General features: G+C 35.0%; 1 protein-coding gene across 1 annotated transcript in view; it reads right to left on the bottom strand.

Annotated features, from left to right (window-relative positions):
• The window catches only part of tg (thyroglobulin), a 108,127-nt gene that overhangs the window by 4,798 nt on the left and 84,385 nt on the right, over positions 1 to 18,944 (bottom strand). Inside the window, exon 45 of the mRNA XM_088929504.1 lies at positions 9,345 to 9,452. Coding sequence (XP_088785630.1) covers positions 9,345 to 9,452 — 108 coding nt within the window. The remainder of the gene's footprint in view (positions 1 to 9,344; positions 9,453 to 18,944) is intronic.

Raw genomic sequence — 18,944 nt, forward strand, 5'->3', positions numbered from 1 at the left:
ACTCTTCTGTTCTAGACAAGCAATTCTATTCTGCTGTAACTTGAGGTGGCTTCAAAGTTTTCCTTTCCAATAAAAACAACCAGATCCATTTACTGTAAGGGCACATATGAATATGACACCTGGAGTTGGAACTGTAAGGAATTTGTGTAGGCCTGTAACTACAATGGGAAAGTCATCCTTGTTAGTGGGTGAAGGCAGCATCTCAACGAATATGCATTTACCTTTCACCTACTGCATATGAGCTATGGTTTGTTGATGATACAGTCCAGAAGACAAACAGCAAACAAACAAAAGCTTTCTAATATTAAGAGGTACATTAACTGCCCTGACTAAACAACTAAGACTTATTTTTGTTAGGAACAAGAGTTTGATTGTATATGCACTTGCTTAAATATCATTGTTGTCTTAAACTTCTTTTCATAGATGTCTATAATGAGTCTACCAGTCAGAGTAACAGTAATTAAACCATGAAAATGGAGCAAACTTCTACTGACATTTTAGGAAGCTTCTAGAATGGATTTTAAATGTTAAAATCAAAATTTTGAGCCAAGTGCTATTCAAGAATGACCAGTCTAATACAGTACGGATCTTGATTTCATTCTTCAAATGAAAAACTGCCATCAAGCACTAAAAAAGTAACCCTTACATTTCTATAGCACTCTTTTGGACACTCCACTCAGTATACAGTATAATTTCTATTTAATGAATGGGTTGACTTTTTAATTAATCTGGCCACAGGATTCTGTTAATCGATTATGGTCAAGCATATACAGTTTTGAAACATCATTTGTTATTTATTCCTTTTAGAATAAAAACAGATGCTCCTGGTGTGAAGCTTAGAAACTGGTCTCAAGTACTGTAATTTCAGTGCCAATTTTAAGAGACTCAGACGGTTGTGATCCCTCAGTTGTCATTAACATTGCAAAGAAATATCCTCCTGGTCATTTTAATTCCAGGCAATTGCCTTTTTTTCATATGCCAAACTCATCTGTGTACAAATCTCCACTATTAAGAACTTATCTCCAGTGTTCAGCAGACGTTGAAGCAGAGCTTCATTTAATTCTGAAAAACAGTGTGGTCAGGCCAAAGTGGATTGTATGAGCCAAAAATATTCACTGGAGAAATGCAATGCTTTTGGCAAACGCTCAGGGTAACTACAGCTAAATTCCAGCGATAAGGTACAGGCACAAAAATCTGAGGAATGTGGGAGACATAGCTTTTCAATAGCTTTGAATTACAATTTCCACTTTACCACTGTCTGATATAGTTAGAGCAGGATGTTACTAAAAACATCTGATGATCTTTCTTTGGTTTCATGCAACATTATCAAGAGCATTTCTACTTTTATCTGTTAACAGTCATTAAAACCCATTAAAAGCACAATTTACATATTGACCAACGTTCCTAATAAACTATAACATATTGGACATACTGTATACAACTGAAAAATAACCCACAGCTAAAGTTTAAGGTTTTTTCTCCATTTTACTTTTCAAAATTATTAGCCTGTCCGTGTGTTCTATAACACAAGATGTGCAAATGGAAGTAATATGTACAGTTTTAAATTTAAGCCTACTCTATCTATATACATCTACAAAAAAAATAGTTTTACTCAAATTGCATGATGATGATGTTGGGAAAAAACGTAGAAACAGGGACTAGAGTTTAAAAAGCAAATGACCTAAACAGGAGACATGTTTCTGTAAGATGTTTTGAGAATGTCTCTTTTTAACATCACGTAGTCAATCTGGATTTAACATGACATTTCATTTCAGGGCCTTTTTAAGGGTCATCTCTCATATTTCAAGGGGCACAATGCAACCTAGGGGGTAATAAATACTGATGTAATGCAGGAAGACATGGATGGTCTGGTCTATACTACTTCAAAGTTAAGAGCAAAGTAAATGCAGATACAGTAATTCTGCATCATTTAAAAAAAGGGCAAAACATTTCATCTGGCAATTCTAAATACATATCAGTGCATTTTAATCCTTGAGCGGTACAAATTAAAAATAACCCATACATAGTCAGCACACCTATCTGTTACAGGGCTATACTAGTGCCCAGATAAATTGTATTGTGAAGAAAGTACTGATCTTCCAGTATTGTGATCAGTTTTCACCCTCAAGTTACACTTTTAATTATAAACTAGACTGAAACAAATTTACGCCAGACAAAAATGGTCGGCACATTCGAGCCATTGATCTAAACTGTATCACCCTTTGGTCAATGAACACTAGCCACGCATTTTAAAATGCTTTGCTGAAGTATAAACATAAACATGGAAATAACATTGAACAAGTACAGTACTGTATGTGCACCAGATACTACAAAATATTTAAAAAGAAACCTACCTATTATAGCAACTATTATTGCAGACTGACTCTGTACTGTAAGTTCATTTCTCAAGGAAAGTGGCATAACTGAAGAGTCGGTATTTGGCATAAATGAAGTACATCCTAATGTACCTTTTATTCTAGACTTCTGAGTATCTTGATTTGAATTAGACTTTTGGGAACACAAAACTTCTTTGAAAATGTTCTATTGATATTGCACCTTATGTTTCAAATACTGTATGATAGAATCCTTCTTTTACTTATTGTGAGAAACATAAAGCTCCAGCTCATTGCACTTGGTCAGAATGAGTCACAATAACACTTTCTCCTAATATCACAAAAGCCATATTTTAAATTTGCAGAGTGAAGACTACACTTCAAATTGATATGAATAAATTAAACATTTTGGAGAAAAGTTGAACAAATCCTGTAGAATCCAACAAAGTTGTCACAATATTTTATCACCATCACATTTATTTCAATTTTAGTTTTCTTTAACTATGTCTTTAACTGTTTCTTTAACTATTTGTAACATACAAATCATACATTTTAATCACACTATAGGTAGTGCAAGAGAGAATTGACATCTAAAAAGAAGCTCAAGGCTAAAACAGGCTATGAATCACAGGTTTAATTTGAAGGATTATCCTACAGGTTTTCATTATTTTAGTAGTAGATATCAAAAACACGACTGTACTTTGCAGAAACAAAAAGTTCACCAGACAACATATTAGGAGTCCTAAGAAGCTGTCAGAATTTCATATCTGTACGCCTGTACTTATTATTAACCTTTTATTAGTAGTATTATTATTAGTTATGTTGTGATAAAGTTCTGATCACCTTGTGGTGATATACAAGTGGAACTACTCAGCTGTTTCAGAGCTGAGTGCTTATTGCCTGTAATAAGAAGTAAGGAAGTACTGGACGTTAACATTCACAATGTTTGTTGTGCCTTCACCCACATACAGGTGGAATAAAGGGAAAATGAGAACATAATCAGGGCTCTCTGGCAGAGGGAATAGATTAATGATTAAAGTCATCATGTTTCATACACAGGTCAAAAGGCTCCACAGCCAAAACATTGTTTCTCCCTTCTTTTCCTTTCTGCATGGAATAAACATTTATGATGTTATTAATAAGTTTTACTATAAAATAGGGAAGCAATATTGTTCTAGTATTAATTCACAGATTGATTAATTATTATATTCACCCTAATACAGCATGTGCATCAACTTACTTGCTACAGACAAGATAACAGATATCCCCACTTGACTAGTCTAAAGTAGTGTCCTTCAACTTGTTTTTAGTCAGAACCCACTTTATTTGTACAGATGCAGTGGATCATATCTGAATGAGAAGGGCAGAAATCTGTTTGGGACAAGGAATCGGGAAAAAAAAAACATTCAAAGTTGAATGGAAGAGAATCTGGGGGAAGAAGCCACAGATTAATAAGAACAAGCAAAAAAAGAACCTGATGTAAACAAAAAAACATAAAAATGCGAGAGATAGAAGATTACTGCAGTAGCTAGTGATTATGATTTGATTGGAAGCACAAAACTATGGCTCAGACGGTGAAGAAAAAAAACATTAGGTGGTTTCACAGCATTTTGGACAGACACAATAGTGTGTTGTTTTGTACAGTGCTTTATGATTATGTACCATGAACAGTGCTACATTAGATAAAGATTATGAATAAAGATGGGAAAGATAAACATACTCTATAGGAAAAAGAAAATATTGAAACACAGAAACGTAAGCCATGTGAAAGAGGAGGCCCGGATTTTTTTTACTGAGACATTCAAAAGGCAGAATGTTAGGTGTATGTTGTGAGAGGCCCAGATTATAGCAATTGTCCAGCAAGAGTGCTTATTGTGACCAGGGAATATCCCTATTTAGAATAAAGGACAAGCAGAAAGAGCTGTTTTCCGAACTTGACAACTCTCAAATTTAGAGTCTCCAGACTCTAAAAGCAGTGGTTTTATGTTGAAATGAATTCTAGTAGGCACTGCTTCATAGAACTCTATACATCAAAAACCCATGCAGGTGAGATCCACAGATCAATTAGCTACTCGCAATCAAACATGCTAGATGAGCCAAAAGATCTCCTTTTGTTTGTAATTTTCTGATGTGATTATGAGTTAGTTATATCTATTTTTTAATCTATTGGTTTGAAAATATTCATATTAATATTCTTTTGTTCTTGAATAAGGATTGAATGGCAGTGCTTGATCCCTACTCCTGGTATCAAACACATTATACATTCGGTACACAGAACTGAGCGAGTCACAGTCAAGGTGAATCCTCATTGAAAATAGCTGTAAGAACGTAAATTACTTTTTCACACATTAAAGTAGGTTTTCCCATAAGACATTTTATTTTGTTTTTAAAAACAGGAAAATCTTGTTGATTTTGTCTTTCTGCTGCACAAAAAATCTGAAATACTCTTAATGGAAGTATCCCATATTGAAGAGGTCCCCCAGAGTAAGTCAGATCTTGTATCTGTACGACAACATCAAATTTCTTCATATTGGTGCCATGATACAGAAATGTGTGGAATCAATGGACAATGGATGGAAAACAAAAAAATATAAATTAGATACAATGATGTTTAGTATTAAATTAAATTTAGTATTAAATTATTAAATGTGCTTTCTGACATGGCATGTAAAGAGCATTTAAACTCCAATCCCTGTTTCCACAGCAGAGGTTGTTGGTAGTAAATGCTGTCTTGGAAAAACTAATTTTCTACACTGTTAAAGGACTTAAATAAAAGCAAATAGTAATGTGTGTGTTTGGATTGAGAGTCGTTAAAAAAACAGTACAGAAGAGGGACGGATCATACAGCTGAGGTGATCTAATCCGTGGAGTACCACAAGTATCTGTATTAGGACTACTGCCTCTTCTAGCTTCAATTAACAATCTCGATTCTTGTATAGTTAGTAAAGGAGTAAAGTTTATAGATTAGCAAATGCCGCATAATCTGCAAAGGAAAATCATAATGATTTAGGCAGAATTCTGGATTGGGCAAAGAATAGTCAGATGACATTTAATGCAGAGTATTACAGGAGGTAACAAAAAGACGAATAATAAATAAAAAATTAGTAATATTGCTCATGTGTATACACTACTTATGAAGAAAAGTGAGGTGTTGATGTTGACACATCATTTATGTCTACTAGACAATGTGAGGAAGCAACAAAAAAGCAAATACTGTAGAATAGTAGTATATGTAGTTAAAAGAGTAGCATTTAAATCAAGGGATGTTATGTCAAAATTGTACAATGTACTATTGAGAACTTAATTAGATCATTGTGTATAATTTTGGTCCAGGTTACAAAATGATAACAATGACCTGTAATCATTCTACGTAAGAGCGATATATCCCTGGGCTGCAAGACTCCAGGAATGTTCAAACTGTCAAGCTAAAATACTAAAACCTTGAATTTGTTTTAGTTTCAAAGAGAGACGACAATGAGGGGACCTAATTCAAGCCTGCAAAATTGTCGTGAACTGCTTCAAAATCAACTGTGTGAAACAAAATGGCACAAGTGAAAACTGTGGAAACAGGTTCCCAGATTGAACAAGATGTTTAATGAGAATATGGTGAGAGTACAGGAATCCAGAACAAGCTACCCAGGTATTTAGTTTTGAAGTGAGATTTTTGGATCCATTAGCTACCAGCAACCAAGCAAGCTACAGTAGATGTGATGAGTGGTACCTTCTCGTTTGTAACCTTTCCTCTGTTGTTATGTTATGATATTTCAGCCACTTTTGCATGCTTGCACCAGAAATGCGCATGTAATCACAATGTCTAATCATATATATTATTATTTACATTTTGAGTAAGTGTTTCGTCCTCTGTGAATCAACCACATATAAACTTTAACTGCTGGTACTGTAGGTGTGATGATTATAGTGCAGCTAAGAGACTGTCTTATTTTTGTTTTGTAAATAAACCCAGCTATTGACAAAACATCAATTTTTTATTTTTTGAAATGTGTTTGGCTTCTGTGAAAACGCATCACGAACGTGCAGAATCTATAATCATTTTGCTAAGAATTGTGAAAAGAATGTGTTGCACAAACTCGAGTGGTATAAAATAAATGCCCGTATCTTTCAGAAGCCAACTGTATATTTTCTTTTGATGGGAAGGGTGGATCTTATTTTGAAGAGGGAAAAGAAGCTAAAAAAAAAGCACCTCTACTCCAAAAAATTACTGTAATTGCCAAGTAATTTCTTATAACTTGGGATAATTATGTTTGTTTTTGTGCAGATTACCAGACAAGCTGGCAGGTAAAAGTAGCTATTAAGAGGTAGGCTGGAATTGTGAACTCTGGTTTACTGCTGCTGTTTCCACCCCTGTGCTGCCTGGTGGCAGTATTTTCGTTCCATTTCATATTCCAAGACGTTATTTAACACAGGTGTTCAATAATAGCTCATGAGCCTTTAATTATACTCCGACGACTCAAAATCACAATTTGGGATTTAGACCACTTTCTCTGGCACGGTGTGACTTATTTTCTTCTACTCGTTTCATTCACTCCTCAAATAGACTCCTTTTCGACTGAGGAAAAGGGATGGACGAGCTAATATAAAAATAAAAACATAGGAAAGGTTATAAATAAGAGAAAGCCTTTGGGGCCTGAATTAGTTCTTTTGATGTTAGTTACTTATAGATCACGGGACCACAACAAACTGCTTCTTGAAATAGTCCAGTGGATTAGGTTCTATGACATGGTTATTGATGTAATTAAAAAAAAATAGAATTCTTTGACTCAAAGAGCATGTCATTTTTTCTTTCTCTTTAGTAACTTGTATACTTTTCTCAAGTTTGACTGTTCCCTTGGGTAATATCAACTTCTAAAAAATGCCAAGCACCTGTGTAAAATATAATTCAATGTGCATTTCTAAGAGCATCAACATCACCATAAAAACATGAATTGGTAGCCTTATTTTCCCAAGATTTCATGAAGAAGCCCCATCGTCTCAAAGTAAGACAAATTAAAAACACATCTCTAATGAACATACTGTATGTTAACTAGCAGTTCACTAACATCAGAACAACATTAATGAAAATCTGATTTACAAAGACAATTGCATTCTGACCTTCAATGCTTCTTTTTAAAGAGTTTTTAAAACTCTTTTTTAAAGTTTTTAAAAAGTTTTTTAAAGCATTTAAGTTTTGATTATTCAGGTTTCGTAGATGTGTGTGACAGGGTGGCCTCAAAACAGCAAAACTACAGACAGGATAACCTGTCAGTGTAGTTAATTTATTTCCAAGAGAAAAAAAATGGAAAGTTATTAAATAATATGTCAAATTAAGAGCAGCTTACCTTAATGGAGCATAGCTAAATTGTTAGTAAAAAAGTCAATTCTAGATTAATTTTAAGCAGTCCAATGCCTATGCTAGCTGTAATTAAATGTTTTTAAGCATCAGTCTTCAGCAGCTGAATTGGTACAGACAGAAGACATTAGACTTGGTCAGTTATTTAATATTTGAAAGAATAAGGAATATTTGCAAATAATTCAAAATGGACTATGGTAAACATTTTAATAAGCCTCCATTTGCTCTTACACTTACTTAAGAAACCTAAACAGCAGTGGTTCAGATTCACAGTATTACTGCCATGTCTCGGAGGTGGTCTCATTGAAGCTGAATCTCATCCAATAAATTGCTACTTCCTGCATTACAGAACATTCCAAGGGAGGAAAAAAAACATGGAAGTGTTGTTTTGGGAGCAAAAGCTCTAAAACCCTTAAACGAATTCCAACTAACATCTTTATTTTTCTTTCTTTGTAGATTTGGGTAGGTATTTGCAAAAACAAAGATAAGAATGAAAGTTTTAAAGGAATAGGTCATATGTATTTTTTCAATTACTAAGCATAAAAAGCAGTGATTTCATCTCACTGTCTTTCTCACATTTACAAGTTTCCAAATGCAACAAAGTAAAACAATGTGAATACTGGAATTCAGGTAGGCAAGCTTACGGTTTACTTGCATTTTGCAAATCATTGCATATGTAAGAATAATAATTACAACACAAAAGTCTCATTTTAATTATATTAAAGCGTTGCTGTCGAAGTCGAATGCTTGTGGTTATTTGTTCATATTTTACTACTCATGAATAGATACTGTAGTTCATTGATCTCTTGCTAATGAGAGACATGTTACTGAGCATTCAGCTCTGCAGTGCCTTTTTCTCATCTAGTTTTTTTAGTCTGAGTATAAGAAATGCACAAATGAAATTTGAAAGCTGCACAAGTAATTAATCATCGAGCTTGTATGCCTCAGTATTTCTGCAATTTCCAGACAGGGAAAACTTCACAGAAAAAAACATAGCAGTCTTCCAAAACATTTGTTGCAGTTCAAGGATATTATTCTTATCAAAGAACTGATATCGATATATTAGATTTTATTGTGGTGAATCACAAAAAGAGAGAGTTCCTACACTATATTTCATAATCGCCAAGACATCTTTCCTCTCCAGTATTTTAATAAATGTGTGATTCAGGACTGATAAAATTAGATATAATTTTTGGAGTGTTTATGCCCTGTTAAATCTATAGGACTGCAACACAGTGGTGCAGAAGTTAGCATTGCTCCCTTGCAGTGCTGGGGCCCTGGGTTCAATTCTGGACCTGGGGTGCTATCAGTATGAAGTCTGTATGTTCTCCTCGTGTTCACATGGGTTTCCTCCAGGTGTTCCAGTTTCCCCCTGTAGTCCAAAGCCTGGTAGTTTATTTGGCTTCTGGGAGAATTGGCCCTGGCATGAGTGTGTCTGTGTTTCTGCCCTGCGATGGACTAACATCCAAACCAGGGTGAACCCCACCTGGTGCCCATTGCTAGTCAGTATAAGCTCTGGCTCCCCTGCGACTCTGAGTTGGAGGAAGAGGTTAGAAAATGGGCAGCTGGACTATTGGACTACTGGGGTGAACTCATTACTGAGATTAACATAGAAAACAAATGGGTTGAAAGCCATTTGTAATCTTTCTTATGATCTAGATTACCTGGTCTGCGTTATGCCCTCTGGTACATGGTACATAAATACACTGGATCTTGTGTTGGCTGCCCAGAAACTGGCCATCTTCACAATAGGACAGATGATGAAAAGGTCTCTAAAAAAGACAAAAAGAGAATACTGCTAAGCCAGAGGATAAGTACAAGTCACAGAAAAGGAGAAATGAACACAAACAGAAAAGCCTTTAAATGTTAACCACAGAGTGACACCATGATAAGTCTCAACATGAACACCTTCAGCTATGTAGGAAATATTCATAATCTACTGCGTTACCCCAAGTGGACTCGTCAGCAGAGAAGTCACGTCCTTAGCGATTAAGTAAGGGTTTGTGTCGACCACCTCAATGGGTGTCAGCAAGTGTGGTGCAGATACAGTATGTAGACCAACATGCTAATTGTTACTGACTGGACAACAAACCAGTCTATGGATAATACCAGGTACAGTGGTCTTGGCATGAGAATCAATTTGCACTATCTCAACTCCATTTGCACTAATTGATGGAAACCTACAGTAACTGCACAGTGCTGCTTTTATCAAGTCCTGGGACTTGTTTGCAGGCTGATTGTCATGTGACCACATTACAGCAGGACAACGGGATGTCGGGAGGTCCTGTAATGTAACCAGATGAGTTGGTTACATTAATGTTAGGGATATCCAGCTTGCTGGCCCTGAACCTCACTGAACATTTGTGAGATGAGCTGGGATGATGTTTGGCACCAGGGGCTCAGAGAGGAGTCAACAGGCACATTCCTGCACATGATCTTTAAGACCAAAGGGACAGGACATCACATCACAAAACAGGAGCTGCGATTTGGAGCAAAGCAAGCATCACAGATTTACGGCTTCCAACTCTGGTTACACACAGTGACATTCCCTGTAGATGCCCTGTTGACCAACCCTTTTCATGGCAAATGTTAATGAATTTAATTGTCATATCTGATCAATAAAATGTCAGATAGAAGAAAGATTCTGTCAGTTGCCTGATAATTACCTTCTGATTTGTTGCAATTCTAAGTGATACGGTACGTTTCTTTAGTCGCACAGTATAAAAATACTTTGGAACATGAATATAACTTATCATTATGGAAGTGAATGCTTTTTATTTTATTTGTCATAAACTTAGTCGTTTGCAGGCTGTTATTATTTGCAAGAAACAAAAAAAGAAATGTTAGGTATTTTGAGTAAAGTTCACATTTCTAAAACTAAGGCTTCCTTCATTTAGTCGATTGACTGTAAGCACATAAGAACATAAGTCATTGTCCCCAGTGGCTTGCTGACTGACAGGCCGAAAATCAAACCAATGCCCTTTCTGTCCCTTTTCTGCTGGAGCTTGGATGGTGTTATTTCGTAATTATGATTTATGGGAGTAACAATGCACTGTAGTGGAATCCCAAACATCTTGAACATGATCCCACTTGACCCTTTAGCTCAAGGTCACCAAAGGTGGAAGAGAATAACTTTACATCACTGCATTATCCCCTTGCCCTGTAGCAGCTTTTGAGAAGGAATTTCCAATCTAACCGTAGGACTTTAAAAATAGAGATTTGTATTTCAAATTCAGCTCAAAAGCCCATAAAAAGGGAGATATTGCTGCCTGATTAGTTGAAGGAACTACACTGTTTTAGTCAAAGTAGTGACAGATTACTGCCATCATATTTGAGGGGAATAATTGTACACCGTTGAGGTTCAGCACAAGTTCATTCAAGTGATTAACCACTTTTTGTGGTCTGCTAATATTCAGTTTGGTTTTTTTTTAACAACTAAAATTATATAATGAACAAGACCAATATTCCATTTAATGCGCACGGTCAGTTAAAGCTCTTTACGTTGCTAAATGTTGGTGCCCCTCTTCTAATTAAGAGAAGCTCATTGTTGTTTCTCAAACATCTGCAATTTGCAATAATTTATAAAGATACAACTCTAAATTCTTTAACACGGATTATCTGTATTATGTGCCACAACATTTTAGCAAATACAGATGGAAAGTGTTTGAAAGGGAACATCAAATGTAGACATTAAAAAAAGGAAGTGACAGTTTTAAAGGTTTATCTTTACTTACATATTTGTCTGGATGAAAAGAGAAAGAAATGTGTCTAAACATATTTTTTTAGACTATAACCCTATGGAACATGTTCTGTACTTGCAAGCAGACAGGTGCTTTGATGTTATTGAAAAAATACCAAGGATTAAGTACACATAGTCAGCACTTTTTTCACATACAGTAGGCTTGATTTTCATTTTCAGTTTAGTTATTTTGCTGAGGCTTACAATTTGTTGAGCATCAGAATTCAGTGAATTGAGCAACAGATATGTATGTTGCAATAACATAGAGATGAAACAGAATCAATGACAACAAGTATTATCCTTCTTTGGGGAAAACAAGTATACATACTATAAGCACTAGCTGTGATTTTGAATCCATTCCCTAGTAAGATCATTTATATTTATTTTACAGTCACACACATTTTCAATTAAAAACTGGAAAAAACATTAACATGCACATAGAATTGCTATTTTAAATCTAAGGAAGATCATGAACATTATTTTCAGCGAACAAAAGTTTTACTATTGTAAACCTATATCTGAACCTGCAGCAACGAGAGCTACTGTAATTTACAGCTTTATAATGAAATTCAAATTCCTTTAATTAAGACCGCCACTCGACAAGCTCCCAATCTAAAATAAACATCTGGAAATGTAATTTCTTTTAATGCTTTGAATTGTTCATCATTGTTTTTACACCATATTAAACACAGCATTTTACCTAAATTCTATGATTGCATTATTACAATTACTATTCTACTTGGCTTACTAATTACATAGGAATATATTCAAGAAGGAAAACTAAGTCTCAAAAGATTAGTTACAATTTCATTTTCTATATCTCAGAAATCCCCCAGTGAATATTAGTGTCAGCATATATTTAACACAATGAAGATCATCATGCTTAAATTTTGGGAGACTTCTCGAGAACGAGATATCACAAATATCTCTTGAAATTAAATAAATAGAAAGGCAGGCTTTGTAATTAAAAATGCGAAGCAACACATTTTGAAACTATGCTCGAGATTCACTGTACGAATCTGAATACTCAATGTCTTCTGCCGGAAGGAGATTTTCATGTGTCAGACAAAAAGAAACCTTCAAATTTTGTTTCACATTCCAGATTTCCGTCACAAAAGTTTTATTGTCCCGTCTCTATGTTATGTCTCTATTATGTTAACAAAGATAAGTGGATAGTCATTTTTTCATTAATACAGTAGAAAATGTATAGCTTTTTTGAGGAAGTTTTATGTAAACTCTTAGTTCCACAAAGTGCATGTTCTAATTTAAACAGATATAAATATACTTAGAATTAAATGTATAGGTTGGCTTACTGTGCAAACCTCAGTTCTTTGGGTGTGTTATCCATGGGTCAGATTGCATTTTCTATGTGTACGACACCACCCATTATGTGGTCAAAACATGGGGGCCAGAGAAGTATTTTGATTTGCAAAGCAGTCCTGTGTAACAGTGAATTGTATCTATACTGGCCGGAGAAGAGGTTAGTTCTCCAGAAGCAAATAATGCCAGAGCAGATTTAAGTAACTTTCAGTTAGTGGAGTTTGAATCTAACGCTAATTGTATAAAGAATGAAACTGCATTCGGATTCATTTCACTGAACAATGTAATATTCACATACATGCACTCAACACATTTTGACTGCTCCCTCACTTAAATGAGGGAGTATATTATATACTACCATTATATATAATAAGTCTTAAATACTTCAGATTGAGTGTAAACTTCCTGTGGTACGGTAAGGCCTTTTCAAGTGCAGACATTTTAAAAGGTACTATGCAACTCCATGCAATACTAGTAGGCTTCAAATCCCACTTGAGACTCCTACTGACATAGCGATCCATCTAAATGTATCCTGATTACCTGTGTGATCTACTGACCCCCTGTGGCAATAAAGATTCTCCAGTTCATGCCCTTCTTGTACTTGCTGTGCCCAGAAGTACTAAACATGCGCAGTTTCAGCTATTTAGTATTGTCAATGTTCAAATTATTATTTGTGTATTGTATTCCTGTTGTCTCTCTGTGGCATAACTTGGGTATTGTGATTTTGTTTTCTGTAACAGTGCTTGGAAACTGTGAGCTTGTAAATTTACAGGCACCATGTAAATAAGTGAACTTCAATGCACCACATTTTATATACTATATGAGCTCCATGCAACCATGCAGAAGGAAATGAAAGTCCTACAAATATAACTGTTACCAGCTTGCTTCTAATGTTTTATATGAGAACATGCTTTCATAGTGTCTTAGAATGGACAAACCCTATATTCTTCTAAGTACCATCAAGTAACAAAGAAAATGTAAGAGCTCTAAGCACAACAAGAGGCACAGAAACTTCTGTGACAAGTCACAGGGAGACAAAAAAACTTTATTATTATCATTCAAAATGCCACATTAATACAATAATTCACTAAGGAAAAATATATAATTTATAAATAACTTGAACACCAGTGTAGCCACGGTGTTTCTGGAAGTTAATCAGACCTACATCCACCTGTTTCTTTACTCACCCGTGAATAAAATTGAAGACATGAAAAGGTAGGTTAAAAACAGGTATTTATTTCTGTTTCATCTTGAAGTTGATAAAACACTGTTATTATCTTAACTTTATCTATTATCTTAACTTTACAATTCCAGTTAAAACTTAATGGCTTCAAGGTAAGGTAGATGATAGTTTTTGGTATAATTATTGCCTGACACATTAATATTTTGCATGCTTTGTAAATAAGCAAATACTATGAGTTTCTTCCCAATACCTCTGTGAAACAAATGAAATCCCTAATATGTGAATTACTTTATCAAACCCAAATAGTGGCCTTTCTCTGATGTCTTGAGGTATGAAGAATGCATCAGCATAATTTATCTACTCAGATGAAAAGTTTAAATTCTAGTGCTAAGTTCATGCCACAAAATGAAAGCCAAAGAATGAATAATATGATATGGAAACAAAACGTCTTCCATACAGCTGGGGACATTCTGTTCTCTCTGCTTGGCTATATAGTTGAGAGCTGGCGAAAGTAAGTTTTGGAAACGATCACGCACTTAAATCAATAAAACATCACTGGAGCTGTGCTACAATGTATAGCATCTCATACTAAATAAAGTTAAAAAAAATCAATAAATCATGTGCAGTTTCATACATTTATCCAAAATTATTCTAGCAGAAAAAAAACTTGAGTGAGATCTACATTTTAAAAAGCGTGATAGAATTCAGAAACACAAGAATGTGACATATGTAAATTTTATTTTTGAATATTGCTTGTTTAGTCTAATATTGGCTTTCATAGGTACTCTCTTTAGCTTTATTTTATCTAAAACATGTTTCACATTCTTCTTGTCTTTCTGTGTAAGTCTGGTATTACCCTTTGAACAGGGAAAACAACTGAATCTGCAAACAGGCTTGTTAAATGAAGGTATAGACTGGTTGAATGGTTTTGAGTGCACACAATTTCAGTTCCTTTTTATCAGTTTACAGTTATAAACACTACACGACTGCATTGAATACTAAAATTGCACTACACACCAGGGAAAATTAGAAGGAAACTAAGTTCCAAGAAATTCTATTCATGTGGAATTAGCAGCCACCATGGGCTTAACCTCAACGACATAGACAAAAAACCCCAGTCTTCTCATCACGTGTTGTGGTTCCACTCCAAATAATAACACACTCGACAGATTTTCTAGGGAGCAAGTGCAGTAGTCTCAGAAGGTTCTCACAAGCCACTTGTTCCATTGCCTTTTATTCCACTATCGTATTATATATCCCTAAAAGCTCAAAGAATAATTTTAACTTTTTTCAAAATTGAAAAACTCACACAGTCTTAGAAAATAAAAAAAAATGAAGAATTAGATACAAAATGGATTATTGTTTATGTGGATTACCACATAAAACATTTTTATCAATGATTACTTTCATTTTAGGTAATAGGTTGCTAAATCGTTATCATGCCTATAGGCTTGCACTATAGTGTTCCAGCTCGGATGAAAGACAGCTGCTATAGAAACTGTTGAGGTTTTACATACTCTAACTACAAGAACAGTTTCCTTTCATCCTTTTTACAGGACAAAATAATTTCAGTGGAACACAAAAAGCAAATAAACCAAAATCATCAGAGAAAGTGAACAGTACAAAGAGCAAAAATAATGATGGCAGATGGCAGTATTCAGCATACGTGACATAAATTTAACAATTATTAGGAAGTGCGTTATAGAAATGGGCCTGAGAAATGCAGACCATTACAGCTGAGTAAAGGTGCACTATAATTATGGAACTGGGATTCTCTCTTTTCTTCTCTCTCTCTTGATCTCTCCTTCAATGTGCCATATTCAGTTCCAACACACTGAAAATAGAAATTGTGCCTTTAACCTAACCGAGTCAAACCCAAATTTGTGGTTTGAAGATAACTCTTCACCCCTTGAACACTGGGACTGTAGAATCTGGCAGATATGTGTACCGGCACTCACACAGACAAAGAAAGATACAAAAGACCATAACGCGTTACATATGAGAGGAGGACATTAGGGTTCATTAGCTCATTTGGTTTTTAGTTAGTTGATCCAAGGATCTAATCCAGCAATTTCTTGATAGAAGCAAAGTATCAGCTTCAATAACATGGCTACACAACTTGTTCCAAACTCCCCGAGACAGAAATAAAACGCAGTTTTAAATGCTTATCTCTGTAATGTCTGCTTATATCTTCTGGTTCATATCTTACTGTTGATTCTCAAGATGGTGAGATGGTTTTGCTTTGGCGATTTTGGAATTTTCAAATAGGGACCCTTTTCTTCTGTGTGTGAGATTAAAAGATCAGTTCTTTTAGCCTGTCAGTGTAGGGCATTCCCTTAAGCCTGGGTAGCTCATTTCCATTTTCCGACTGATTCCAGCGCACCAATATCTTTTCTGTAAAACGATAACCAAACCTGCACATGATATTCAAAATGAGGTTTTACGATTGCACTGTACACAACTGTAATGTAATGTAATGTTCCATATTCTAAACTTGTTTACATTTTTTATTGCTTCCAGGTCAAAAAGACGGCAATGTCTACATAACACAAACACCTAGAATAAGTCTTTTTCATGATAAGCCTCTTAAAGCCTGGATTCCCATTCAGTATTCATAGTGTATGTAGTGTAAGTCACATGCACTACGCTCATCTACTGTACATGAAATGTCATCTTTCATGGTTTTGTCCAGTCCAGTTTAAAGTCTTTTTACAATTCTTTTGCAGCTTCTGTTGTGATTGTTAATTCGATCCTATTCTGGCATCATCTGCAAGTGCAATAGTTTAATAACTGTACCAGAGTCTAGTTCATTGATATGGCTCCTAATAGAGATCCCTGCAGTACTGCACTAAATACATCACTCCAATTTGAACATTCACCTCTTATTTGGACCATCTGATTCCTGTCCATTAAATACGTTTTAACACAAGTATACATATTACCAGGAATGTCTTCTCCCTGTAATTTCATAATTAATCTTTTATCAGGAATTTTATCAAAGGACTTAATGAAATCTTAATATACCATATCATAAATTCTGTATGTATCGCTTACTGCTATTGCTTGTTTGAAGACTTTTCTAACTCTGTATTTAGTACCCCTTAGAATCATACTTCTAATCTTATAGTTTAGTTCAAATGATTATTTCCATAGCCTTGCACATAATAGAGGTATGATGCATTGGTACTAAATATAATTACTATAATAATTATGTTCAGTGCTGTAACCCTTTTAAGGACAGGAAAAGGCTGATATCGACATAGGAACACCCAACTCAGATCATAGTGGGCTGCAGTTTTTTATTTTATATTGGTCATATTGGCAACACAAAAATAGAGTAAGTATTATTTTTTTGTCAGTTAGACAACTAATTTTTAGGTTAGGTTAAGTAAGATCTAAGGAAGACCAAAAATAGAACATCCTGCGGTCTTGAAGGACCACACAGTAGCTCTGTATCTTTAACGTGTAGAAAAAAGATGTACAGGGAACTGTTTTACTTTAAGACGAAATTATGGAGTAATTGAATGTGTTGAATATTGATTATTTAGAACATTAAAAGTAAACAACATAAGCATAGATGATGTTCCTTGAGAATTATATCCAGAGTTGATGTCACTGTGGTAAATTATTATTATATTAAAAACAGTGAAGTTTTTGAAACAGTCATGATTTAAGACTGAGAAAAGGGAGCACGTTTTTATAAATGTGAAAACGACCATGTAATGCTGTTTAAACCCATTTCTTAGGAACTTTCAAAAAACGTCTTGATGAGATTACTGGATCAGTAAGATTCTAATAACCAAAGAGGCAGGATGGGTCTCGTGGCCTCTCATTTATAACCTTCTTACAGTCTTATGTTTAAAGTATAAATAATTAAATTAAACAGCTGCTGTTTGAGTTTATCATCACCTCTTCTGAAACCTTTGTCTCATTTACTTTTGCCTTCCTTAAAAAAGGAATACGGGCTCAACCTTTTACCCCCTCTGTGTTTGTTCTGTGCTATGGAGATTTGAATTGTCAGGCATCTGGCAAAAATGGAAGAGAAAAAACTGCGGCCATCAATATCTTTTTTATATTTATAGTACAAGCTTTCTTCCAAAACTGTGATTGTTTTCAGTGACACAATGAATCTATTTAATTTCATTCCACTCCGTAAAGGCGAGAGGTTTTGATACTATCCTGCTTTTTAACAGCCGAATCCCAAACATATGGTGCTGGCAATATTTGTTGTATCACAATTATCACCCCACTCTCTTCAGAGTATCTACTGCAGCTTAAAATAGTTCACACGGCTTCATTTGTAATGCTGTCTCTCAGAGTTTTAATTAGCGTTACACTTAGTATAATAGCATTTCATGAAATAACAATCAAAGATATGCATGAAAAATAGACTATTTAAAACAATTTAGAATCACCAATTACATTTCATTACATACCTATCCAATTTTTAACCCACCAATTGTGACTTTGTGCGTCAACTCACACGACCCCTGTATTCACACAGGGACAGACAGACAGGCAACTTTGAAAGGCCCATGGGTTAAGCCACTCATCTTTGAATGTGCTCCAAGCTCTGCAGTGAGGCACAGGAGGGACACTGCTGATAGGAGGACTTTCCCATTTGGAATGTTTCATTTTAATGATGAGCTATGCGAGCTGCTCATTTTGAATGTTGCTACCAGCGAAAAATAAATCATACGTGACAAGCCTTGTGAACCCTGGGACTTTGAGGATGTACTTTAAAGCACCGTTCTCTTATTCAAATTTTAAAGTCAAGGATGGACAACTATGTGTTGCTGACCTATTGTATGTCACACTGCATACTTCTTATTTTCAAGTGGCTACCTGCGTCAGCATGTGTAGGCTGTGCCAATGTTGTGTATTTGTTTTTCTCCTTTCAGCATGGAATACACCTTTACTTGTTCCTTTACTTCTTATTTTGCTTGATTTATTTAAATTTGATTTATACCACTCTATTTAAACATCCCCTTATATTGCCTTTACAAGAAATATAAGATAAGA

The sequence above is a fragment of the Atractosteus spatula genome, chromosome 12 (genome assembly GCF_055471065.1).
Source record: "Atractosteus spatula isolate fAtrSpa1 chromosome 12, fAtrSpa1.hap1, whole genome shotgun sequence".
In the NCBI taxonomy this organism is placed as follows: domain Eukaryota; kingdom Metazoa; phylum Chordata; class Actinopteri; order Semionotiformes; family Lepisosteidae; genus Atractosteus; species Atractosteus spatula.